Source organism: Melanotaenia boesemani, chromosome 1 (genome assembly GCF_017639745.1).
Source record: "Melanotaenia boesemani isolate fMelBoe1 chromosome 1, fMelBoe1.pri, whole genome shotgun sequence".
NCBI classification, from domain to species: domain Eukaryota; kingdom Metazoa; phylum Chordata; class Actinopteri; order Atheriniformes; family Melanotaeniidae; genus Melanotaenia; species Melanotaenia boesemani.
Window position 1 is genome coordinate 18,594,842 of NC_055682.1, and position 25,794 is coordinate 18,620,635.

At 38.5% G+C, this 25,794-nt stretch overlaps 3 protein-coding genes across 4 annotated transcripts; 1 reads left to right on the forward strand and 2 right to left on the reverse strand.

Moving 5' to 3' along the window:
* Window positions 1-1,976: 1,976 nt before the first annotated feature.
* Window positions 1,977-12,205, forward strand: LOC121641330 (cartilage intermediate layer protein, nucleotide pyrophosphohydrolase). The gene is made up of 9 exons (XM_041987413.1): window positions 1,977-2,067; window positions 2,798-2,953; window positions 5,847-5,900; window positions 6,012-6,281; window positions 7,206-7,385; window positions 7,496-7,801; window positions 7,926-8,034; window positions 8,163-8,311; window positions 8,427-12,205. The coding sequence occupies exons 2-9, from the start codon at window positions 2,869-2,871 to the stop codon at window positions 10,784-10,786; spliced, it is 3,513 nt and encodes a 1,170-aa protein (XP_041843347.1). The 5' UTR covers window positions 1,977-2,067; window positions 2,798-2,868; the 3' UTR covers window positions 10,787-12,205.
* Window positions 12,206-12,299: 94 nt separating this feature from the next.
* eif3jb (eukaryotic translation initiation factor 3, subunit Jb) lies at window positions 12,300-16,412 on the reverse strand. The gene is made up of 8 exons (XM_041987425.1): window positions 16,315-16,412; window positions 16,082-16,170; window positions 14,360-14,417; window positions 14,144-14,250; window positions 13,962-14,058; window positions 13,519-13,689; window positions 13,335-13,408; window positions 12,300-13,091 (listed from the first exon to the last, which is right to left on the reverse strand). The coding sequence occupies exons 1-8, from the start codon at window positions 16,325-16,327 to the stop codon at window positions 12,963-12,965; spliced, it is 738 nt and encodes a 245-aa protein (XP_041843359.1). The 5' UTR covers window positions 16,328-16,412; the 3' UTR covers window positions 12,300-12,962.
* Window positions 16,413-16,963: 551 nt separating this feature from the next.
* On the reverse strand, window positions 16,964-22,283 carry strc1 (stereocilin 1). Of its 2 annotated transcripts, XM_041989517.1 has the most exons (10): window positions 22,115-22,283; window positions 21,357-21,447; window positions 20,866-21,037; window positions 19,767-19,942; window positions 19,470-19,625; window positions 19,062-19,204; window positions 18,807-18,955; window positions 18,504-18,601; window positions 18,195-18,345; window positions 16,964-17,698 (listed from the first exon to the last, which is right to left on the reverse strand). In XM_041989517.1, the coding sequence occupies exons 1-10, from the start codon at window positions 22,258-22,260 to the stop codon at window positions 17,604-17,606; spliced, it is 1,377 nt and encodes a 458-aa protein (XP_041845451.1). In that variant the 5' UTR covers window positions 22,261-22,283; the 3' UTR covers window positions 16,964-17,603. The 2 variants fall into 2 exon arrangements, with proteins under 2 accessions (XP_041845451.1, XP_041845461.1); XM_041989527.1 differs by lacking the exon at window positions 16,964-17,698 and having other exon boundaries at window positions 18,214-18,345; window positions 18,500-18,601.
* Between the last annotated feature and the right edge of the window lie 3,511 nt (window positions 22,284-25,794).

Below are 25,794 nucleotides of genomic sequence, written 5' to 3' on the forward strand. Positions count from 1 at the left end.
AATTACATCTATGTTAATATTAGCAATCAAAATTAATTTTATGAATTATTCACTTGAAGAAATGAACATCTGTTTCACTGACTTGCAAAATAGCTTTGGACTTGTTTTTCATGCTTACCTGACAGTGTTATTGAAAGCATATTACTTTCAGACATGCAGTATGAGCATAGCAAAATAAGCTGTTTAGCACTATTATTTCTCCTCTGACAGTAATCATATCTACCTGCTCAGTGGTATGCATGCATTATTTGATGTGTCTAGCAGTTGACACGACTTAGCCACTGACACTAGTCATTAGGTCCTTCCCCTGGTTCTGGGAACAGAAACAGGCCTGTGAGGACTGAGGTGCAGGGCCCGGTTCTTCCTCTGTGTGTTCTCTGCCTTGTAATTGACCAGATGAGCTCAGCTAATGAATGTTGTGAGAAAAAACAAGATAGTGGTGATTTAACAGAATGTCAGACAGGACTAACAGTGCACCAACTCCTTTTTTTCCTATGACTGTCCCTTTGTCTGAGTATAAAAATACCAAGAAAGGAAAAACAACATTTTTTTATACCCAATGATGTACAGAATCATCAGCTGATTCTCCAGTTCATCTCAGCATCTTTTTTTTCTCTCTTTTTTCCAAACCATAGTTTTTATGTTTTAGCCTTCTACCATTTTGGTTCAGTATGAGTTTTCACATAATATTGTTTCCAGCTGAAAGGGCCAATTGTCAGTAAGGAGCCTGACTGTGCTCACTGCTCATCACCAAACAGTGAACTGATGGACATACAGAGCGTCTGGCAGCTAAAAGGTGCATATTTCCCAGAGGACTTTGCACCGGCAAAAAAGCAGAGCAAAAAAGAAGAGAATATATGACTTGCATTTGCTGGGCCTGAGACACAAAATTATTTTTTCACCCCCACCAAAGGAGGAAATACCCTGGACATTCTGGCAGTTACAAAGCCCTCCCACACCCTCGTTTTGGTCTATCAGACCATATTTCCCTGCTTCTCCTGCCAACTTTTCCCCAGTTGATTAAAAAGAGAAAAAAAACAGTCGAACTTACAATAGAAAACTACAGAGATGAAGCTGCCGTATCAGGAAGATTGGTGAGGTTACTAAAAGTCAAAAAGGCAGCCACAGCATATTTACCCTCCAGCATCTGGCAGACGATACAAAGTGATCTGCTGCTTCACTGGAGTCTTTCTCCAGGCTGTGAAAGTACTGATTTCATGTATAGTTTTACTGAGGGTAGCGTAGACGAAAGACATTTGGAGTTTTTCTATGAGAGCTTCAGCTGTATAATAATAATTAGTGAAAAGTTTAGACTTTTATGGAAATACTATTCTTTTTTTTTATTAAAAAATACTTATTAAAAAACTTTTCTAGGGTTGTATGGTGAAATAAAATCAGTTGCACTTGTAGGAACCAGGTGCGCAAAGTGTTTGTAAAACTAAGGACATGTACTCAAATCTGCTTTACATCAAACAGTAAAAGATGTAACTCAAGCTTTTAATAAAGTGACAAACCAGCTATTAGTTTTCCATCTTTTAAATGTTTCTCATCTCTTGTACTTTAAAACCTTTTTTCCAGTAGATTATAAAGTTTATCATGCACTATCAAAATCCCAAACAGAATATTTTTCTGTTATGAACCAGCACAGTTTTCATGCAAAATTATAAAACAGAAACATGCTGGTTGAGAGCAAAATAGAAGACAAATACCCAGTTTGACTCAGTTCCCATTGATCTTAGATGCAAAGGTCAATCTATTAACACCAGCACTTGTTACCCAGATCCCACGACTGCCCCTCTTTTATGTGCAACATCATCGAATAACCATTTTAATGTCATGGTTGTACAAGGGAAGGTGATAAATTATAAAGATAATAGTGTAATGAAAAGACACTGTGGCACACTGCCGAGAGAGGAGGGAGGGTTGGAGGAGGCAGTCAGGTTTAAAAGAGAGTGGAGGGTGTTGAAGTAGAGTGAAGAACAGAGGAGGAGGAGAGAAATGTGAGACAGAACTATCAGGAAAAGGTTAAGAAGGACTTTCCAGTAAAGAGGGTAGACTCAAAAAGAGGTAAGAAAAGAAATGGATTATTATGTAAGTTACTGTGTCCTTATAAATCTGCTTACTGTGTATTAAATATTAAACAGAGACATCAGACAATTGCTGATTGGAAATGATGGTGGTATTACAAAGACAATAAATAGTGAATTGTAATTTTTTAACCATATTATTGAAGTCGCAATCTGAGTCATGTGTATTACATTAAACCTGACTCCAAGTAATCTTGACAAAGTACATCTCTGCTACTAGTTTTTTCTACTTATTCTTCTTAGACATAAAAAATGAGTTGTCAATATTCTTTGTACTTTTCCACCTTAGAATCTAAAGTGAAACTGCAGTCTGTTATGTACAAAGTTTTACTTATTCTAAGTCAGAAAAATTACTCCTTGTGTTTGTGTGTGGGTGTTTGGATTGTGTTGCCAGTGTTTCGACAGTGGATGCAGAATGTTTGAGTATTCCCTTGACAAATGGTGATGGCTAACACAGATGTGTAATCTGAGTAGAGAGCCCTGTCTAGCCATGTTTTTTCACCCTAAAACCTCAAAGACAAAAAGCATGGAGCATGTGGCTTTTTTTTAAGCTTTTTACTTCAGGTATGAGTCTTGTTTTATTCCCTGCATCAAATTTTACCACTCAGTCAGCTTGTTCTTCAATTTATTCTCTGTTTGGCTCTTCTGTTGGTGTATGCAGCTGAACATTTAGTAACTTGGAACCTATTTTGACTTTATCTTCCCACTAGGAGTTTTGTGCTGCTGTCTTCTGTGAAGTTCCTGGAGTGAAACACGTGAGAGGTGAAGGTTTAAGAATCAGATGTGGAGGCAGAGTGTGAGAATGTCACAGAGGTCTCTTTTCCTCTTTCTGGGAATCACTGCAGCCACTGTTCTTATAGCTCAAGGTAAGACTTATACAAAAATGCCGACACTCTTCTTTTCAGTGGCAGTGCTGACAAGGTGTAGCTGTGGGTTAAACCCATCCTTAAAATTGTTTTTGAATTATTTTCCAATAATCTAAACACAATAGTCTGCAACGGCAAAGCAAAAAGGCCACTGAGATTAGTATGTGTAAAGGCCAAACTGAGTAATCAGAGATGAAGCACCATGGTCAGTAATCTGCAAGCTAAGGGTGAAAACAAATAAAAACAGATCCAACAGGTTGTCAGGTTCTAAACAATGACCTGTTCATTTAAGTCAGGTGTGTTGAAACAGGGAAACCCTGCAGGACAGTGCAGGACAGTGGCCCTCAACAGCTGGAGTAGAAGAGCCCTGCTTTAGGCATAACCAGAAACCTTCTTGTTTTTAGGTGAAAGTACTAATCATTGCAACAGCATGCAAAGCAAAACTCCTTCATCTTCTGATCTAATCACCTAATAATGAGTATGGAGCAAACATGGTACAGAGCATCATGTCTTTTAACCCTTTAATGCCATATGTATCATATTTGATACATACAGTTTCTGAGACCTTTTGCATCACTTTATGGTAAAAACTTGGCTTAAAACCCTGTTGTACACAATCTAAAACATGTCTTCTGCCCCCTGGTGGATACTTTTTACATCACATATCACACAATAATAAACAGTAAATTATTTAATTTTTTTGTTTTTTGTTTTTTGTTTTTTACATTTTGTTAGAGGCTAAATAAAGACCAGATTAAAAACTTTAAATTTTCTCCCCATATTTTCTTAGGTGGGGGTTTAGAGAGTTAAACCATCCTCATACTCAAACCTACAGTGCTGTAGACAGAAATGTTTTCATCCAAGAGAGACAGGCAAACAAGACAGAACTGAGTGAAAGTATGGAGCAATGATTTTTTTTTCCAGTGCTTCCACATAGTGCTATGCTTGAATGGGCACATAAATACATAATAATGTCAGAGTGTATAAGAATTGGTGTATGTATTCTAATGTTCTTTTTTTAGTCTGTTAAAACAGATTATTTCTCAAATTATGTCAAAATGCTTCTCTCAATTGCTTTCACTCTAAAACAATACTTTTAAAATTAACAATTACATAGAAGAAGAGGTGGGCTATATATACTCTATGTATCCTATGTGTTTGATGTATGGTATGAAATGGCTATATCCCAAACATCAAGTACAAATAGTCACAGCTGTGACATTTAGTGAGTCATACAGTGGTTCTCAAACTGGACGTTGAGGCCCCCATGGGGGTCTTAAGATCATTTCAGGGGTTCAAAAGATAATAAATAAAATAATAAATAGCCTACATTTATCAAAAAAATTTGGGATTCTTATGAGGGCTGTCAAAATTAAACCATTAAAGATCCCATGTCATATATATTTTTCAACAATTTCATATGGGTGTCAGAGGTCCAGCAACATTGGTTTCAAAGTGTATTACCCCAAATTCAGCCTTGGTGCTTAATTTCAGCCTTCCAAATGACGCTCTACTGAGCTCTAATGAGAATGGGCTGTTTCTGAACCTTTAAACATTCATGAGTGGTGCCTGTGCACGCTCCTCTCTGGGAGAGGGTCTGCTTTCGCTGGTGTCCGCTCAGGCAGGCTCAGCTAGCCAGAGGGTCAGTTGCAGGATCCACTACCGGGGGCGGATCTCAGACTCACCCGTTTCAGCACTCATTCGCTAAAAAGTGGAGCAAGCAAGTGAGAGAGGTGACAGAATTTTCTCATTTTTGAGACACAGGCTATGAGGACACATATGACTGTTAGAAAACCTTTATAAAGTGAATTTTGCATAATATGGGACCGTTAATTAAGAAATAAATCTTTGAAATTAGCACTTTATTTTTTAACACATTAGCGTATAAACAACAGTTAGTACACATGCCATATTATCAGAATTTGACATTATCGCCACAAGAGAAGGTGATTTGGGGCATGTAGGTGCGGTGAACCACCAAAAACCATTTTACCAGTTTTCCAGGCTTACATTTAGAGAATGCTACAAGATGACCCATTTGATATGTCACACAATTAACCACTAAGTCGTTACATGGGGGTTGCAAACACCAACCTATTTTATCTTGGGGGTCATGGCTCAAAAAGTTTGAGAACCACTGATCTAATACACTGCTCAATATGTTAAAATCACCAGGTTTGCCTCAGTGATGACACTGAAAAGAAAATGATACACCTATGGTCACAAGTTAAATCTATCTTTATTTATATATCTATAGAAAAGATATTGTATAAATATTTCTATAGAATAGACTAAAATAAATTAAAATTAAATTATATTAAAAGTTTTTAAAAAATGCATCATTGTATAAGTCTGTAAAAGTAAAGTAGTTAATGTGAAAAAGATGTGGCACTTTTTTTGAGAAACCTGTGAGAAATTAGACTGGAGACACATCTACATATGGAGATGTGTCTCCAATCTCACTTTATGTATGTAGGGCAGGTGCTGGAAACGTAACACAGATTAAACTTTTTAATGAGCAGCTTCTTGTGCGCAGACTATACTTATTTATCTGATATTACCTTTGCGGTCCAGCACCCAGTCTTCTGGGATGTGCATGTTATCTTAAACAGTCATATTTTGTTTTTGTTTTTTATTTATTTTATTTTTTTTTTCTCCTGGATCAGGGAGTTACCAGAATTTACTTGAATCATTCTACTGGTGACTTTTTATGCATGGTAACGTTGAATTTAACATTTACACAATGTTTTAGAGGATATTTCAAAGCATAGAGATATATCTTATGTAAAGCCAAAAATATAATATTAGTTATTGGCATATTGCCCACTCCTGCATTCAAGTTATGAGAGATACATTTATTCATAGTAATAGTAATAGGATTTGTGTTTTGCAGGCTCATGGAAAAGAGACCACAAAGAGTATGAACCTGCTGTCTACCACTCTGAAGGTAACTTTTGTTTGTTTTGAGAAACTTTCAACTAAATACCGAAGTTATCTTAGATAAAAATGAACACGAGCTGTTTTTTAGGTCATGACTGTCTCTAAACTTTGTCTCTAGAAAACTATGAGTGGACCACATGGTTCAATGTTGATCACCCGGGAGGCCGTGGAGACTACGAGCAGCTGGATGCCATTCGCTTCTACTACCGTGCTCGAGTTTGTGACACTCCACGGGCAATTGAAGCCAGAACCACAGAATGGGTCCCGGCCCGTGAAACTGGGGAAACAGTTCACGCAGACCCAACTGTGGGTTTCTGGTGCCTCAATGAGGAGCAAGGTCCTGAACGCAACTGCTCCAACTACGCAGTCCGTTTCCTCTGTCCCAAAGGTTTGGACTGTTGACTTCTTTCAGTTTCAAGAAGTATTTTGATAAGACAGTGTTTCTCAATCCTGGTCCTCAGGACCCCTGCCCTGCATGTTTTAGATGTTTCCAACTCCTGATCCAGGTCGGCAGGCTCCCATCAGCCACATGCACCAAGTACACGGCAAAACCAGCTGGTCCTCCCCACCGATCCAGGTCAGCGGGCCCCCCTCGGGCATGCTGGAACATCTGTACAGAAAAACACAGATGGCATTACATGCTCCCATTTTGCAGTATGAGGGTTTAGCCTAATCCAGACACCATTACTACTTTTCTGTTCCATACTCACACAGCCAGCAGGGTCCTTGCCCTGCTTCTGTGTGTCAGTCACATCATAATACTCGTTGTCCCAAGTGCCCATGGCCCCCAGTACGTGTGCCTTCCTCATCCGCTGTTTGCTGCTTATTTGCTCCCGCTTGGTGGCTTCTTTTTCTTTTTATACCAGTCTTGCCTGTCAGAAGCAGGTGTGCTGATTGCATTAGGTGTCATGTGGATGACAGCAACAAGGAGGTTGCCAGTTGTCATGCAACAAATAAAAAAGGGATAGCAAACTAAAAACAGTCAAAAGCAATTAAAAGCAAGCAACACACAATTAAAAGCAAATAAAAAAAACAAGCCACTTGCGCTGGATCACAGGCACACCTTATTCAGGTGTTCTGCTCGTCAGTTCTTTGCAGACCTGCTAATGAGCTGTTCTTTTCAGTTATGTGTGTTAATGTATTAGAATAATCTAAAACATGTAGGGCAAAGGTCCTGAGCCCCAGGGCTGAGAAACACTGTGATAAGATACTGACAAATTTGATTAGATAATGTTAATTTTTGTGGCAGTGGTTTGATTTTTTTTTTTTTTTTTTTCTGATTGTTTTATTCTATTTGATTTTATTCTTTTAGATAGCAGTTTAAATATTTATGGAACCTGGGGTCCATGGTCAGACTGGAGCCCATGCCCCGCTCTCTGTGGCCAAGTGGCCGTGCAACTTCGCTATCGAAACTGCCAATCTCAATCCATGCCTTGTAGTGGGCTTAAAATTGATGGGAAACCATGCAATGGACCCGAGTGCATAAAGACAGGTGAATTAAATTAGATGCGTAACATCATGCATTGTGGAAGATACAGCAGCTAAAAAACACCTTCTGTGTTGTGAACTTGTAATGTCTGTGTTTGCTTTATTGTTTTTTAGATTGTTCCTTGAAGTGTGTGATGGGGAGAGTGAACGCTGACTGTGATGCATGCATGTGCGAGGAGCACATCCTCTTGGGTTCTGTACGCAGTGCTGGTGGTCTCATTGCTGAAGGGGCTGCAATCCTTCGCTTGGGCAAACTCCTGACCATTACGGATCACAATGGACATTTCCGTGTTCCTGGTATCTGCCCCGATGGCAACACAACCTTGACTGTCAGCCTACAAGGTCATGCCATCCTTAATGTTGTTGTGCCCAGCAGCGCTGAACGCACCTCAGTTCTAAGTGTCCAGCTGAAAAGAGCTGGTACGTTAAATGTGAATGTATGAGGATGGAAAAGATACTATTAACCTGCATATTTACCGATACTGAGTTTGGGTGAAGCTTAAAGGTAATGCATTATTTTATTTATTTATTTTTTTCTTTTTAGAGAAACTTCATGTGTTGAGTAACCCTGAGAGCAAGGCCAGAAGGGAGGGGCAAAGTGCTGCCTTCTGCTGCAAAGTGACAGGAAGCCCACAGCCAGAAAAGTACCAATGGTAAGGGTTCACAGGGCTCACAGGTATTGCACTCATAGTCACATCGACTGCTTTTATACTTTTCAAAAATAAATTATATTTCCTGCCTCTTTTTTCTGCTCTTTGTTTTTGTGTGTGTGAACCAACAGGTTTCATAACAACAGCCTCATGGAGATGCAGTCTGACAGCATATTAGTCCTGAAAGATCTTCGCGCTGAGCAGGCTGGAGAATACTACTGCAGAGCAAGTGGTCCATCTGGAGCCATTAAGACCAAACCAGCAACTTTAAGAATCATAGGTGTGTTCTGTTCTTTCTTTAAATGATATGTTGTGAATACACAGATGGGATTTTAAATGAGGTGCCTTAATCTTAAAATTAAATCTGCATTTCTATTTATACATCTCCAACACAGGCAGAGATGAGCATTCATGCAACCCGATGCCTGAATCTCACCTCATTCGACTTCCACATGATTGCTACCAAAACAGCACAGACTCATTCTACTTTGATGTGGGAAAGTGTCCTTCAAGTGCATGTGCTGGACAGCTGGACAATGGCATCAGGTGCAAAGACAAAGTGGCATACTGCTGTGGTGTGGCAGAGATGGAGGAAAGGCAGCTAACATGCCAGGGCTATCAACTGCCCACCATGGTGGTGACCAAGTGTGGCTGTCAGAAATGTGTGAACACCAAGGCCATTGTGCATGGTAGGGCTATTGCTGCAGATAATGGTGAGCCAATGAGGTTTGGTCACATCTTCATGAATGGAAAAAGAATTAGTCGCACAGGCTACAAAGGTACCTTCTCCATCCAAATCCCTCCAGACACTGAAAGGTTGGTGTTGACTTTTGTTGACAACATGCAAAAATTTGTTAACACGACAAAGGTGCTTCCATTTAATACCAAAGGGGGAGCTGTTTACCATGAAATCAAACTTCTACGAAAGAAAGCTCCTGTGACCATCAGCCCCTCCGAAACCAACACTCTGGAGCTTGGGGAGGTAGAAAACCAGGAGGCAATGGTCCAAATTGAGATTCCTCCTCATTCATTCTATAAGGAGAATGGAGAAGTTTTCACTGGGAATGTCAATGCAAGTGTGACATTTCTCGACCCCAGAGATGTCTCAACAGCTACTGCTGCTCAAAGTGATCTCAATTTTATAGGAGATGAAGGTGATACCATACCACTGAGAACCTATGGGATGTTTTCAGTTGATTTCAGAGGCGAAGAAAACAATGAGCCCCTGAATGCAGGTGAGGTGAAGGTGTTCCTGGACTCTGCTCAGGTGAAGATGGCAGAGCATCTCAACATCATGAAGCTGTGGTCACTGAACCCTGAAACAGGCCTGTGGGAGGAGGAAGGTAGTCTGCAGGTGGAGAGAAAAAAAAGAGGCAAAAGGGAGGAAAGGACATTTTTGATTGGTAACATGGAGATCAGAGAAAGACGTCTGTTTAACCTGGATGTCCCTGAGAACCGCAGATGTTATGTAAAAGTGAGGGCCTTCCGCAGTGAGCGCTTTATGCCCAGTGAGCAGGTGGAGGGTGTGGTGGTGAGTCTTATAAACATGGAGCCAACGGCTGGCTACTCTACCAATCCACGTGCCTGGGGTCGATTTGATAGTGTCGTCACTGGCCCAAGTGGAGCTTGTCTTCCAGCCTTCTGCGATGAACAAAGACCTGATGCCTATTCTGCATATGTGATGGCCAATTTAGGAGGGGAGGAACTGGAGGCTGTCCCATCTGCTCCCAAATTCAACCCTAGCCTCATTGGAGTGCCTCAGCCCTATCTAAGAAAACTGAACTACAGGAGGACCGACCATGAGGACCCCAGAGTGAAAAAAACAGCTTTCAGTATCAATGTAGCAAAGCCAATTCCCAACACAGCTGAGGAAGCCAACGGACCGGTGTATGCATTTGAGAACTTGAAAGAATGTGAAGAGGCCCCTTTCAGTGCAGCACACTTCCGTTTCTCAAGGGTGGAAGGAGACCGTTATGATTACAATACTGTGCCTTTCAATGAAGATGACCCAATGAGCTGGACAGAGGATTACCTGAGTTGGTGGCCTAAACCCATGGAATACAGGGCATGCTACATCAAAATCAAAATCAACAGCCCACATGAGATTAATGTGCGGTCCCGCAACATGGGTGGCACCCATCCCAAGACAGTAGGTCAGCTGTATGGTCTCAGAGACACTCGCAGTATCCGTGACATGGACCACTCAAATGTTTCAGCTGTGTGCTTGGAATTCAAGTGCAGCGGGATGCTGTATGATCAAGACCGTGTAGATCGTACCCTAGTGAAAGTGATACCACAAGGAAGCTGTAAGAGAGACTATGTGAATGCAATCCTTCAGGAGTATCTGGTCAACCACCTGCCTTTAGCCGTCAACAATGACACCAATGAGTTCACCATGCTGGCCCCTCTCGATCCTCTTGGTCACAATTATGGAATCTATACAGTGACAGACCAGGATCCCCGCACAGCCAAAGAGATTGCACTTGGACGCTGCTTTGATGGTACCTCAGATGGCACATCTCGGGTCATGAAGACCAACGAAGGCGTAGCACTGACGTTTACTTGTGGAGACCGTGAGGTGACACGCCAGAGCGTCTTCCAAGCCCTGCAGAGTTCTCAAAGTCAGACAGTTACAAGTGTTGTAAGAGGAGAGAGCAGAAAAACCAAACACCGGCAGAGGGCCAACTCACCCAGTAGCAGCCGTAAACGTAGCACCAGAAATCCTGTAAGAAGTCATGGACGGGGCAGAAGCTAAACAACAGCTAAGATCGAGGCTCTACATGGTGACCAACACCTACAATTAGCTCTGGAAATAATTGGACACTGACAGTTTTTGCTTCATAAACTCTTTACCAAAACTTATTCAAGCTTCAGTTATATAGTTAATATGGACTTAAAGTGCAGACTCTATGCTTTTATATGCGTGTATAAACATCCAAAATGGAGTAAGGTCCCAGGGGTTATGTTTTTTAATTATAAATAACTTTTTTTTTTCAGGGACCCATTTGAAATTTGACAAATTTGCATAAAGGTAAATAAAATGTGCATTTTTAATAAATTGTCAAGAATACTTTACAGGCAAGGGCTGCTTGAAGAAATCACTTACAAGCATTGCCTTAAATTTTCATTGAACATTTTTGCCCGAACCAATTTTTAATGGATTGAGATCAGTGATTAACTTGGTTATTGATGACAGTCAGTTTATCTCATTGACCCAAATAATAACTAAATATCAGGATATCATGATACTCCTTACTAGTTAATTTATATATGAATCATAAAGCTGAACCTGCCATACTGACTGAATGACAAACTTCACTGTTTTATTGAACAGTTCCATCCATTTCTCAAAGGCATCCTAATCAGGTGCCCGAGCCACCTCATGTGGCTCCTCTTGATGCAGAGCAGCAGCAGCTCTACTCTAAGCCCCTCCCGGACGACCAAGCTCTTCACCCACCCTCTAAGGGAGAGCTCGGCCATCCTGTAGAGGAATCTGATTTTGGCCACTTATTTACAATCTTGTGCTTTGTGTCACCACCCACAGCTCGTGATCATAGGTGAGGACAGGAACACAGCTGTAAAAGTAAAACTTTATCAGTGCCCAAATATATCCTGATCTAAATTGTACCTAGAAGATGAGATAGGGTGGAGTTTTGTTGTAATGCTTTTGCTCAATGTTTTATGCCTTTTTTCTTTTCTTTCTGAATACTGTATAAGCAAACTATGTAAACTATAATAGCAAACTTTACATTTTCAAATTTAGTCTAGTAAACATTTACTTGAAATTGTAAATAGAGTATTTATTTCACAGGGCTTACAGAGTTGAACTTTCGCTTTCAAGTTTATTTCATTGATGAAAAATAAGGACCAAAACAACTTTTCCTTCTGACCAGTGATTTATTAAATTAGATACTTAAAAAAACAGCTGTATCTTCAACATTTTATGTATCCAATTGTCCAAGTAACATTGAAACTGGTCAATAGCTAGAAAAGAAAAGGATAAATAAGCCCCTTTCAACTGACTGTAGCCCATATGAAGACATGGCGGCGTGAAGCCATAAGCCCCCGCTCCTCATCACACTTGATACAAGCCTGCAGAAGCAACAATTAGGAGACCAGTTGTAGCAAGTTAGTCCACTTGCCTGATCTATACTTTTTCTGCATTAGTAGAAATCAATTTAGTTCATATTCGTCATGCACAAAAGATACCTACGTATACTTTGCTCCATATTTTCAAGGATATTCCAGAGATGTATCAAGAGAATGGCTGAGGTTTTAAAATCACATTTTATTAAACTCTTCTATCCCTTTTTATCTTACAGTGAATGTCATGTGCTCTCTGTAAAATTACTTACATGTTACGGCTGTCTCAAATTACTCACAATGCAACTTTTCCAGAGACAGATGAATAGTGTACTGAATAATTGTTCTGCATTTGGCAACCAAAGTTAGACATACTATATACACTTCCTGTAAGAAAACTATCTACAGGTAAGTGTGACCTTTAATATATACATGACATTCTGGTTTAAGAATTTGCATAGAATCTTGTTTCTATGTCACTACACGTATAACTGCAATACTGTATCTGCCTTTTTGACAGGAGCAACATTTAATAAAAAAAGGAGCCCTGCAAATTCAGACAACAGCAGTTACAATGTCTTCTCCTTTGAAGCTGGGTCACACAGCAGATTCCACGTGATTGTGTGTTAGAGTCGAGGCTGAATTAGACAGAAAAGGCAATTCCATATGCAATAACATTAGGTGTGAGGAGGCTTGATGCTCCCTGGTATAGTCCCTCTGGTCACTGAAGCAAAATGAAGGGGGCAACACATAGTTCAGATTTTCCAGGATGGCACTGGACAGCATGAGAAGGTACAGTTGTACTTCTGAGGACTGGGAGGGGGAGAGAGCAGTAAAGAGAGCCAGTGTCACATGAAGTCCTCATAGTCTTGGGCATAACCACCATCAAACTCTGCATAGTCGAGGTCGTCTTTCAGCTTTGCTTTTAAACCACCTCCAGCTAAGACCCCTTTCTTCTTCTTCTTTCCTTTGTTTTGCTGTAAAGGGAAATACAAATGACTTCAAATTCAATCAAATGTGATCACACATCCAGACATTCTGTGGGTAAAATACATAACAAACCAGCTGAATAACTGGCATCTAACTAATCTGAACAGTCAAACTGAGCCCCAATACTACCAAACAATAACTCATTTTAGCAGTGGATTAGGTTTAAGAGCACCCCCTACTGTATGTAAAATTACACATTCATCTATGACAAGATGCGCATATATACTCACTTTTTCTTGTTTCTGTTTTTCACTAAGTAGAACTGACAGGGAATTACTGATTTTCTTCAAGTCCTCTACTTCCACTGTAAGAGGATGAATACAGTTATTAGTTACTTTGGTTACAATTCAAAAGTATGCTCACTCATTTTAAGTGAAATATCATGCATAAAGTTTGGAAAATGTTTTTTCTCACATGAAATACAAAGTTCTCGAAACAATGATTCCAAGAAACTTGAATAATGCACAGATTTTTCAAACTGAGTTATCTTTTCTTTCAGCAATTTTTCAAACTCTGTGAATTCTTCTTTGGAAGATGGACACATGGCATCAATCCCAGCAACACTGTTTGAAGTGCTGCTGACACCTAGAAAAACAAAAAAATATGTTTTCTAAGGATGCAGAAAGTCAAAGATACAAAGTGTCATCTTATATAGTTTCCTGCTGTTTACCAATAACACAGCTTTTGCTTTTAAGATTGGCAACAAATTACATTAGCTCATTAAAATATTGGACTATGTACTAGCAAGTATACTGGAAACAAACTCCTGAATTGCCAAGACAGGTTTGATATGGCTAAAAAGAAACAGACTGTCAAAACACTGCTTACGCTTAGAGTTAAAATTGATCCTTTCTTACCAAAAGCATCTTTTGCAAGCTCCAAGTCTGCATCCTCCTGTAATTTCTTCACTCTTAACTTCTCTGCAAGTTGTTCCTCAGGTGTGAGCTGTACCTCCTGCAATATCAGATGCCAGAATTAATTATTGTAAATAAATAGATGTATTCATGAAAAAAACAGATGAAGCCAAACACACACTCACTTCATCTTCCAACTCCTTCTCCTGAAGCTCCTGTTGTTTTTTCTTTAATCGGTTTTCTTTCTCTTTGATCTTTTCACTCAGTTTTTTCTTTTCAGACACCTTTGTCTCTGAATATGGAAATAACATAATATTTTAACATTTAAACTACAACAGAAAGACAACAATTAAGGTAGAATACTGCCTGTTTTTATAACCAGGTGGCAATAAAATACAAACCTGTTTTTTTCCCCTCTGATTTTTTCTCCTCTTCTTCATCCTCATCATCCCAATTATCCTGCACATTAAATAAATAAATGAGCAACAGTTGCCATTCTGTTAAAAGTTAAATGTAAGAATGAAATTTAAAACAAACAGAAAGACCTCTATTAATCATGATCAAATATGTTGTTTCTACTGAGGGGTAATGGGCAAAAGATCATAATAGTTAGATAGATATTCTGACATTTAACTGATTAAATAGGTGTTTCCGTAGGACTTCAAATAACTTGTGCACTAAAGTTACAGACCTGCCCGGGTCAACATCAAATGTTCAGACTCTAAATTACATCTATGTTTTAAATATTTAATGCTTAGTGAGCTTAAGACCATCCACACACTGACAATGGCCAACATCACCTTACAACTTATACAAGAACACAGTTGCATTTATGCTTGCAAGAAATTCAATCATAACTACCACCACTTGGGACACAAAATAAAACAATTTGTCAATTGTGTTATTCCCCAATTTGTCACAGGGACATAATGTGTCAAGTCCACCAGGCAGTCCCAACTCAGTTGCTTGATTTGATAATCTTACATTTAATTTACAACAATAACAACAACGATGATGATGATGATGATAATAATAATAATAATAATAATAATAATAACTACCCCTGCTTCTTTGTTTTTAGATTTCTCAGTCAGAAAAATACGTCCTAACAAGAAAACGTTTTAAAGAGACTTTGAGAAGAAACTTGATACAACTTATTTCTACTTTCAAACAAGACCGCACGATACGAAGCTACCGGCATCCCACACCATATGGGACAGAAAACTAAATGGAAGAGGCCTCCGCTAGTACTTTCCACCGGCCACCTATTTGAGGTTTCTGGACAGAAACCGTGTCAACGTTCACTGAGGGGGCCACCTGTATTACAGCGTCAACTGAGTAGCAGTGTCCTACGGTCACACAGCCGTCGTAAAATCGGAAAGTTCTAGGCCTAGTTCTTAGCTGAGTTGAGTCATCAACCCAGATAGTTTCATCTCATTGAAGCTAAAGTTGGTTAGCAAGCTAACACAGCCGCATGCCGAATATGAATCGAATTGTGAGAATTTAAGTCTAAAATAAAGAACTCTTTATCATCATTAAACATAAAAAAAAAACATGAAAATAAAATAAAATACCGATATAGCTTGGTCACGCGATCTGATACCACTGCAGTTGACGACGCTAAAACCGAGGTTTAGCATTAAAGCTCACTTTCAACAGCAAGCAGATTTGAGAGTGAGCGAGCTTGCTGGATAATTGGCCCGGTAAGATGTTAGCTTACAGCTAGGCTAGAAAAATCCTATCCGATCATTCAAGAATTACGTTTCTAAAGATAAACTTCCGCGCTGAAAGAAAAAATAAACAAACAATATGGTCATTTTGATCCATGACCGTCAGCAGGCAATATAACGTTAAACGAATAACGACCGAAGAACTGTAGCCAAAGGTTAGCTGACAGGCTGTTTGGTGGAGGCACATGAGTTAGCCATCAACTAGCATAAAGCTAACCCGGGCTCGCAGGTTTGGATTGACAGGCTGAGAAGAACCGTGGCAGCACAGTCGTGCCTATGATCTTTCGACCCAGCGTTAGCACGGCATTCAAGACCTAACAGCTTATAAATAACGCGACAAGCGTGACAAACTAACAACTATATATATCTAAAGTGTAACACATGACGATTTACCTTAACATCTTCTTCTTCGTCCTCGCCTTCCCATTTGTCCTGCGCTACCGCCTTTTTAATCGGCTCATCCGGCTCGAAGTTGTCAGCGTCTGTAAAAAGAACAACATGAAATTGGTTAGGGCAATCCAAATCTAATGATTCAGTTCAACAATAGTGGAGTGTTGATATCTTTAAACAAACTCAGCGACAAGCAGATGATGTAGATGTCTATCCTTCCTAACTTAGTTTCTCACCCCAGTCCGCCATGTTGGCTGTGTTGGTTGTGTTTGACAGGCTTTCAGTGTAGTCAGTGCAGCAACCCGTTGGTCACGTTCAGAAGCTGCGCCCACCTTCTAGGCGTCACTCCACGTTTATCTAACGTCCCCGTTTCCCTGGATTACGTCAAGCAGAACGATACAGAGACATGGAAGAAATTACATGGAACTAACACTAGATTCAAAATTAGTGTTTGCTACTCCTTGATATTGGTCTATGCATAATGGATGGTTATTAACTTCAACTTTTAAAAAAATGTAGATGAACATGAGAAGTGAGAGTGCTCTTCTTGAGAGGAGGTCCTCCTTTGATGACCTATTGATTAAAGCATCAACAACAAAAGCTCATATAAAAGAAACATTACACATGTAGTAGGCAGTAAGAGAAATTTTGTGAATTTACAGGAATAGTGTTTTCAACTTTGGCAAATTAATTAATTCTAAATAATTCAGAGAAATACTCATCATAAAAATGTTCAGTGACAAAACTATTTTCCCGGTAATCTGACCCAAGTCTGTGTATGTGTGTGTGTGTGTGTGCGTATATATATATATATATATATATATATATATATATATATATATATATATAAACAAACTAATAAATTCATTAAGAAAATAAACAAAGTCAGTCAGAGACAGATTTGTTTAATTATTTTGGTCCATACTAATCACAATTTAAATTGTGCACAACAATAGAAAACTCACAGCAACAATAAACAGAAGTTAGTCAGTGCCGACACAATCAGTCTTTACAAGCAATTGTTTCCACTGAGATAACCTATAATATTTTGCATACACCACTTTGACAAAATTACAATATCACAAAAATATATAACACTCTAGGTTTGCAGCTTGCTTTAAGGACTTTATTATAATCATAAATAAACTTTAACATTTAGTTTAATTTTCTATGTATGGCTTTACCCTTCTGAGAGGGATAAACTGGAACAGCAGGGAGGAATGGGGTTTCATAAAAAAAATAAATACATATGCAAATATAATGAAAATAAATGTTTACTAGAAATATCTACTGTTTAAATATATTTATTCTATATCTATATATTTCTCCTCTATGTTTGATTCAGCTTCATTCAGTTCATTGGCTGTCAACAGTGGATGTCAAAGTGATTATAATCTCAAGTGATACAAAATCCAGAGGTGTTACTTATTTCAGAGAGTCATGGTCTTGCACAGATGAATCATCTTTTTTTTTTTTGTGGTAATGTGAATGAGGAGACATCCTGATCCAGCTGGGGTGATTGGGGTCATGTGTTGGGGCAGAACATGACAGTCAGCAGCATCAGCAGTCCCAAAGTGAGACACAGAGGACTGTGGCCCAACGCCAGCCCCAGTGACCTCCCTGCAGGAACACAGTGAAACCAGTACAAATGCAAAATATATCATTCTTTGTATATCATCACAAAAATAACAATAAAGAAAAAACCTGCAAGAGCTACATATATGTATGTATGTATATATATATATATATATATATATATATATATATATATATATATATATATATATAAAGGCAACTGGCCTTTTCTTTATTTTCCTTATGTTCATTTAATTGTACATAATGTGATGACTGTCAGTGTACTTCTGGTTTCTTTCCCTTTACAACAAGCGTCCAGTACTTTATTTTAACTTTATGCTGACTTCCAAATTATTACTTTCTCACACATTCTGGTTTGTTTGGATCAGAATAGAACAGCGACACAGCCCAGCTTAGTCTTTTAAGGGAGTTTATAGTTTATAGTCAGTGGGTAACTACGAACAAAGAACCTTTACTGTAATGAGAGACTTCAATTTCAAAGGTTTCTGTTGTTTTTTTGTTTTTGTTTGTTTGTTTTTACCTCTGAAGTCTACAGGTCTGTCCTCCCATGGAGTCAGCACCATAGCTAACGCTTGCTTTTGAAGATCTGTCAGAGCAGAGAGCTGTCCCCCAGTTACTGCAACAGCCTGCTCATAGGAGAACATGCTGATCTGTCTCTGATCAAATGCCACCTGGAGAAAAAGAAAAAAGCAGATAGGAAAACAGAGGAACAGAGAGGCAGATTTAAGACATGATGAAGGCTTGCTAAAACAAATGCAAATACAATAGCACAAATAAGCAAAATTAGACAATTAGAATGTGTTGTTGCTTTAACTTAATGTTTACCTACAGCAAACTTTTCAGGTGTTATCATTGAGATCGCCATAGGTGTGATTCCCTCAATTTGTTCTTTCACCAAAGCTGACATAACTATATCTGGGAGACCAGCTGTGAAACAAGCAGAATATTCTGGATTGAAGCAAACCAATAAGCACTTGAATCATAAATACTTTGATCTACCAACAGACTATATTTAGAGGATGTCAAGAAAACAAACTGTCGTACTGACAGTCGAACAATCAGTCGCATTATTATTATTAGTCCACAAGGTAGCAGTAAAAATAGCAGACTGAGGATAATGAATACACAATACCTGCCAGGACTCCAATCTCAATGAACACATCAGTCCCCCACGAACTCATCGGTCCAAAAGCAAGGCTGTGGGTGAGCAGCCCAACAAGAGCCAGCAGCTGCTCCTCTGAGCAGGACAACCTCAGCTGACCCAGCCAGAGAACTGCCTTACTGCAGCCATTAGAGGGAGACACAGCACAGCAAGAAGAAAGTAAATGTAACTACGCTGGGCTGGAAAATAGGTTGTTTTGATAGAGTCTGTGGTCACTTTGCTTACCTAAACTCTACATTATTGAAGGACCTAATTTCTGTGGTTTTAGCTCCGCATACAATGTATCCCAGTGCGACCAGTATGCTGGAGTCCAGCTGGCTCGGGCTCTGCTTGGTGGAGTTTAATACAGTGGTAAACAGGGCGCCCAGCTAGGAGGACAAGAGTGATAGTTTGATGCTGACTTGTTCTTTAGAGCAGCATTGCAATATAATCTGTTGTTTATAGTATTTTAAATCATATCTAAAGACTTGTTTTTTATTCTATTATGCTTTATTTTTGCAATTTATTTTTTTTCTTCTAATATTAGAGAAGAAATGGGGAAAAATATGTCACATTCTGGTTTGAATGTAGCTTTGAACAAACCCGTGCAGTAATAAATGTGTTCAGTTCAACTTCTGTGGCCAGACACTCTACCTGTCGGCTGTTCCAGGCACTGACAGCTCCCATAGCACCGATGCTCCTCCGCTCTGTCAGTCGGAGGATACTCAGCTCCTCTGGTGAGAGCTCTGTCGCTATTTCACCCAGCTGAGTGATCACAGGCTGGGAAAATGAGGCAACGGGGCCATATATCTTCATTCATCCACATGATTTAAATGTCACCCAGCAAAAGAAAGAGCAGATATATGATATTAAAACTTGACCTGAGGCCTCAACCTGAACACATGTGAGAGATGGTTTAATGGACTTCACTATGGTACAAATATGTCTAACCTTTTTGACTCTCTTTAGCACTTCAATGCGTTGGTAGGATGCAAGGAATGGGTCTGCGCCCATCAGCTCCAGACAGTTGGAGAAGGCAGATGAAGGCATGCTGGTCAAACTGTTGGAGGTCCAGACAGAAGGAGCAGTTGTCTGCAGAATCTCACAGGTGGGAACCACTGGAGTTGCTGAGAGAAGACGCAAACACTGATGAGTGATCGGGAGATGCTACAACACAAAGCTATCTTTAATCATGAGACAGAGTTTCACTGATGTTGAATGGTGGGGACAACAAAGTTTTACATTCACACAAATCTTGTCACAACTTTTTTCAGTTTAATTATAATAAAAAACAAATAAAATTAGTTTAAATGTTACATCAAATACGCAATTATCATAGTAACATAAATGGTATTTATTGAAATTTTTATGCTTAATAAAAAGTCACAAGCTGTATTTATTGTTCAGATTTGTGTATACGATAATCAGCATGCTACATGACTGCCACCTGTTTGTGTTTGAGACACAAATACAGGATTTTACCTCTTATTTGAAGGGATTTATGCACATTTGTGACATATAAGTAGATTCAGATGCATTTACACAATAGAGAGGAGAGCCAGATTTGGCCTATGGCAGGCAGTATATGACTAAATAACATACAATGTAGAATTTTATTTATAGCATATGAAATAAAAAGCTTTAACTGTGAATTAAGAAGTACTTCCCTTATCTTTTTGTGTTAACTATATAGTTTATTTATGAAGTGATGATATGATTGCCATAAAAAACATAAAAGGAATAGTTTGACACTGGACATCTGTTGGTTGCCTATAACATGAGACATCAGTAAGTACATGAAATAGTTCTGCACAACTTCAACTTGTTATGCTTTATATTAAATTATTTGGACTGTTAAAAAATGTGTTAGTAGTCTGTTTACCATGTTGTTTGCTAAATACATTAAGGTCAAACATAAGACACTAATATCAACATTTATTTAATGCCCACAAAACAGCCATTATTTGATGGTTGCTTATTAAATTGGCGTATTGCTTTTTGAGATGAATGCAGTTATCTCAGACACTACAAAAACCAAAGAGATGCTCACATGATACAGGATTCATTTTGAGGAAGCCCAGGAAAAACTGCAGAACAAATTGCTGCTTTTCAAATAGTGTCTTTTTCTCTTTACTGTCTGAACAGAAGATCCCCATGTCGCCACGTTCCCACTGATGGTGCTTCATGAACAGCTTTTCTACATGCCCCACAGTCAGCAGTGCCTGTGGAAGCACACACATAAAAAACCTGTTATGCGCATGGCTCACAAAAGAACAGGAACCTCACCACCTGATCCTGACACAGAGAGAACTGACACCTTAGGGATTTTTTTACTGCCTTTGTTGGTCTAACTCGGCCAGGATCAAATTCCAATCACAAAACCCCACTATGGATTTGTCAATGTAGTGAAAGAATCTGTCACAAGAACAATGTTCACATTTTCATTATAAGATTATCAAACTATCAAATTTCTGGGGAAGTTGGCATTTAAAAAGTAAATGGCAAAACAAACAATGCAAAGCAAAGCAGCAGTAAACTCACCATTGAAATCTCCTGCAGTGTGTTGATAGGAAGGAAGAAAAGGAACCGGCCCACCTGCATGAGTGTTGTCTGGTTCCAGTTCTTAACTGGGCTGCGAGCAAACATATGAACAACTTATCATACTTTCTAAACATCTTCTAGTTTACTCAGCAGTTGTACACTTGTACAAATTTTTTTTTTTTTGTTTGTTTTTTTGCACGTAATTTGGATACATAAATGATGTTGGGACACTGTGGAATAATCTGCTTTAATTCGTTTTGTTCTTTAGTATATAATCTATGTATGTGACTGTGTATATGTGATGTCATCTTTCAGCTAAGAAAGAGGAAACTAGCAGTTCGTGGTTCACACTGGCACATATCTACCAAAAAGTATTGTTTTCGGACGCACTAGCAAAAGTAAGCTTACTCAAATCCATTCATCTTTTTCCATCTTGCTTCTAAACACCTTGATTCCCTCCATCATAGCAGAGAAATTACTGATGCCTGGGGCTTGTCAAGCGGCGCTTCCGTTAAAAATATTAACCCAATTACATAAATTAATTACAGCCATCACACACACATTGTATTTGACAGCCTTAGTTTATTAGTTTTAGATTTTCTGTACATAATCTAAATATTCCAGACTGATTATAATGACACAAGTATGACAATACAGCCTTCTCTGAAAATTCTTGGTTAAAAAAAAAATGTAAATTTAAAATACAGCACATTTTCTTGCCCATAACAGTTAGAGTGTTATGTTGATTGTGACTTTACCCAAAAACTGCAGGCTCCTGTAGGATACCAGCCACAATGTCCATCTTGCTGCTGCTGTAACAGAGCCCCTTGAGGAAATCCAGATTTTCAGTGAAGAAGCGGCGGTCCACCTGAATAAAAACTTCATCCACCACAAACGGTGCCATAATGCCCAGTGAACGAAACTCCTCCTCAGTAAACACCCCTGTGTACATGCCCTGCAGAAAGTGTGTCAATAACACAGAACACAAAATAAATATATAGATCAAGTACAACTCTGACAGTACAGCTGTAAGAACAAAACATCTGAGTCTGAGTTACAATAATCTGAGTTACAATAAACGCAACATATATTTTGATGAATAGAGTCACCGCCCCACTGCTATACCAAAATTTCTGTTAATTTTAACAATAGAACTGATGAATATCTACATAGTTTGAGAAAACCTTCCAGTTTTTATGGAAAAACTTAGGATCAACAGTTCTTGATCCTAAGTTTGTGATGCATGGTTCACATTAGCTAGCAATTCATAATTGAAACTTTAGAGAAGCGCTAATGACATTTTGAAGGGATATACTATAAAATGGAGGAGAGAGGCCCAACATGAATACCTTTTTTGTACTTGACTACATACATTTGGAAATGTGAAGTGACTATAAACGTTAAAAAAAATAAAAATAAATAAAGAAAAACTCCAACATAGCACATCCCACACATTTCAGGGCTCTGTGATCTGACATTCCCTGTTGTTAGCTGCAGAGCAACCATCACTTCACTGACTCCCAGATTCACAAGGTATAAGAGCATCCAGTAGGCTTGGGCCAGTTCAACACATGGCTTACGATGAGACTTCCTAAAAAAAGGAATCAGTACCCACTCTCCACAACCAAACTGCAGATAAAGAAATGGTAAGAATTTGAGAAATATTGTAGCTTAGCAATAGCAAAGTTGGCTTGTTAGCATACTAGCAGAAAATGTACTTTATATCCTTCAGCCAATACAATCCTTTAAACCAGCTACTTTGAACAGTGCTGTTTAAAAAGGATTGAGAAGGGTCTTGTGATAGTGTACCTATGTGATATTTTAACCAAAGCATTAAAGAGACATTTCAACAAGACCTCAGGATTTTTTTTTATTTATTTACTTTATGACTGGTCTTAACATAAATACAGATTTTAATCATCTCACTTTCTAATTTTGAAAAAGGAGACAAAGGAGTAATATGATCTACTTGCCATCCTTTGAACCATTTTGTCCACCAGCAGCTCCTGCTTTATTCTAGACAGCATGAGAAAGTGATGAGGGTTTTCAAGAATCATCTTCCTCAGCGTTTCCATCATATCTACAGGAAACTTCTTAATAATGCTCACCCTGAGTGAAAGGACAAAAAAAAAAAAGAAAAAAAAAATATATTTTTTTTGCAAAGTTAATTAACCCAAATTCCTAACTGCAGTTAAAATCTGGCCAGACAAAAAAACTGAACAATGAGACAAGGGCTGAATTATTTGGTTCTGTCCATTTTCATATTTGAGGCAACAAACATTCATCAGAGATATCTTTTGATTATTTTATAGATCAAATATGATGTGAATATAAGAATTTCCTCTCTCCACTTTTTGAAAGTGCAAATGCCAGCTTTTGACTTACGGCATGGACAGAGCAATTTCAGCTCCAAGGTCCTCAAGCAGCTCTGAGAAGAACTTGAACTGATACAATTCCTCAATCACACACTTTTTCTAACCAGAAAAATACAGAAGACATGACAATAGTTATATGTCATGCATTATAAAAAAAAGAGCAATAATTTAGATTTCTAACATGTGAGCAGTTAAAGAGTAAAGATTACCAGTGAGGTGTGAAGTAGACCAGGCTGCTTCCTGAAAAAGGCCAGGATCCCTCTCACTGATGAAGGCGAAGGATATGCCTGAAAATGTTCCTTTAGGACTGTGCAGCTCACACCTTGACCCAATGTTCCCAAACTCCTAGTTACACAGAGAAATGAGTGAAGGCATGATCTGCAACATGGAAATATTACAGTGTAAAAGATCAACACAGCCAATCCTTGAGGAGGTCCTTCAGACTAAATTTTAAAGTCATTAAAGAAAAAAAGGGGAATATATATATATATATATATATATATATATATATATATATATATATATATATATATATATATATATATATATATATATATATATATATATGTGTGTGTGTGTGTGTGTGTGTTTGCACATGTATTGTTGTGTATTTTAGATCTGCAGCATCTTCCATAGAGCAGTGGTTGCCAAAGTGGTTAATTTAATTTAGGCTTTATCGAAGGACAGGACTCAGCCAGAAAACATTATTTATGGTGAGAATCTCACTTTTGAAAGCATGAAACCAAACAGTGTTTCAGCACAGTGTGGGAAAGGGGGTCCACAGCTTTTTGGTATTTGCCTGAAGGGGGTCCTCAAGGAAAAAAGGTTGGGAACCACTGCCATAGAGTGTAATCATCTCTGGCAAGGTGTTCAATGAAATACATATTTCAAACCCATGTTTCCGTGTTTGTTCAAAGCAAAGCAATAAACACAAATAATGAAGACAACCTTACCTCAGTTATATGAGTTTAAGATAAACATGATTCATGCAATCCATTCATATGAATCTTGGACCTAATTGAGTTCTTAAGAGCAATAACATCTCACAAAAAGTACCACTTTCATTGAAAAAAACTTCCAGTCATTCCGAATTATTGCTAACTTATAAAAGTAAATGTGATGGAGATGATGTACATCTGCTATTCATTTTTTAATTAAATTATGGCTGCATTCCTAAAAAAGAAAAAACAATTAAAGTTATGTTGGTATTCTAAAACTGCATTTTTTAAGTTGTAAAAAAAAGCAAAGGGTTAAATAAGACTCGCACACTTAAACTAAAAGAAACACGTTTTCACAGACATTACCATACTCACAGAAAATCTTGTTTGATCAGATTTGGATTAGTATCACCCAGCTCACTAAAAATTGCTTTAGCCTGGGGAGAAAAAAGGAAAAAACGATGTGTTATAAATGGGTGTAGCAAGCAGGCTGTCAGATCTCTTTTATTTCCTGGTTTCCATGATGAGACGAGAGTAATCTGATATCGAGACTGTTTTTGTTCACAGAGTCAGTGATCTTTGCTTTTGATTTTTAATAATTTAGCAGCCAATCAAGATGTTGTCATACACAATGTCTGAAGACACAGAGGAAGCACAAAACACGTCAAAACATAAAGCTCAGTTATTAAATGTTCAAATGATGCTACTCTAGTCCCTCAGACTTCCTAATGAAATACTGGATACTTTTCTCCTTTTAACCCTCTTTTATGTGCTCCAGAAAAAAAGCTTTCCCCAGCAGAAGTAACTATTCAGCTCACCTCTAAATATGTACAAAAACTGCTACTGAGATGGAACTTACAACAAGATGGGCTGTGAACTACCTGCTGTGTGTTCCAGTGTTTTGTGGTTGTATTGGAGAGTTTGTTTACAAGCAGACGAGTCCTGGGCAGGACACTGAGCAGGGGCGTGCAGTCTCCCAAAGGCTCCACATCGTTCAGCCAGTTGACAACTTCTGGAAAGCCCTAGTCACAAACAGGACCCACAACATGGTGAGCAAAGTTGCAGCTAATTTCTATAGATGTAGGTGTTTGATGTAGGTGAAATTATTACTGTGATAAGACATTC

Excerpts from the sequence above, each read along its gene's own strand:
- LOC121641330 (XM_041987413.1), top strand. The coding sequence starts at position 2,869 with ATGTGGAGGCAGAGTGTGAGAATGTCACAGAGGTCTCTTTTCCTCTTT. Across the intron at positions 2,954-5,846 it reads CACTGTTCTTATAGCTCAAG|GCTCATGGAAAAGAGACCAC; the intron begins GTAAGACTTATA and ends TGTGTTTTGCAG. Across the intron at positions 5,901-6,011 it reads TGCTGTCTACCACTCTGAAG|AAAACTATGAGTGGACCACA; the intron begins GTAACTTTTGTT and ends CTTTGTCTCTAG.
- eif3jb (XM_041987425.1), bottom strand. Across the intron at positions 14,251-14,359 it reads ATCAGAGGGGAAAAAAACAG|AGACAAAGGTGTCTGAAAAG; the intron begins GTTTGTATTTTA and ends TTCCATATTCAG. Across the intron at positions 14,059-14,143 it reads AGAAGGAGTTGGAAGATGAA|GAGGTACAGCTCACACCTGA; the intron begins GTGAGTGTGTGT and ends CTGATATTGCAG.
- strc1 (XM_041989517.1), bottom strand. The coding sequence starts at position 22,260 with ATGGCACCGTTTGTGGTGGATGAAGTTTTTATTCAGGTGGACCGCCGC. Across the intron at positions 19,943-20,865 it reads CAAAATGAATCCTGTATCAT|CAACTCCAGTGGTTCCCACC; the intron begins GTGAGCATCTCT and ends GTCTTCTCTCAG. Across the intron at positions 17,699-18,194 it reads CAGACCTGTAGACTTCAGAG|GGAGGTCACTGGGGCTGGCG; the intron begins GTAAAAACAAAC and ends GTGTTCCTGCAG.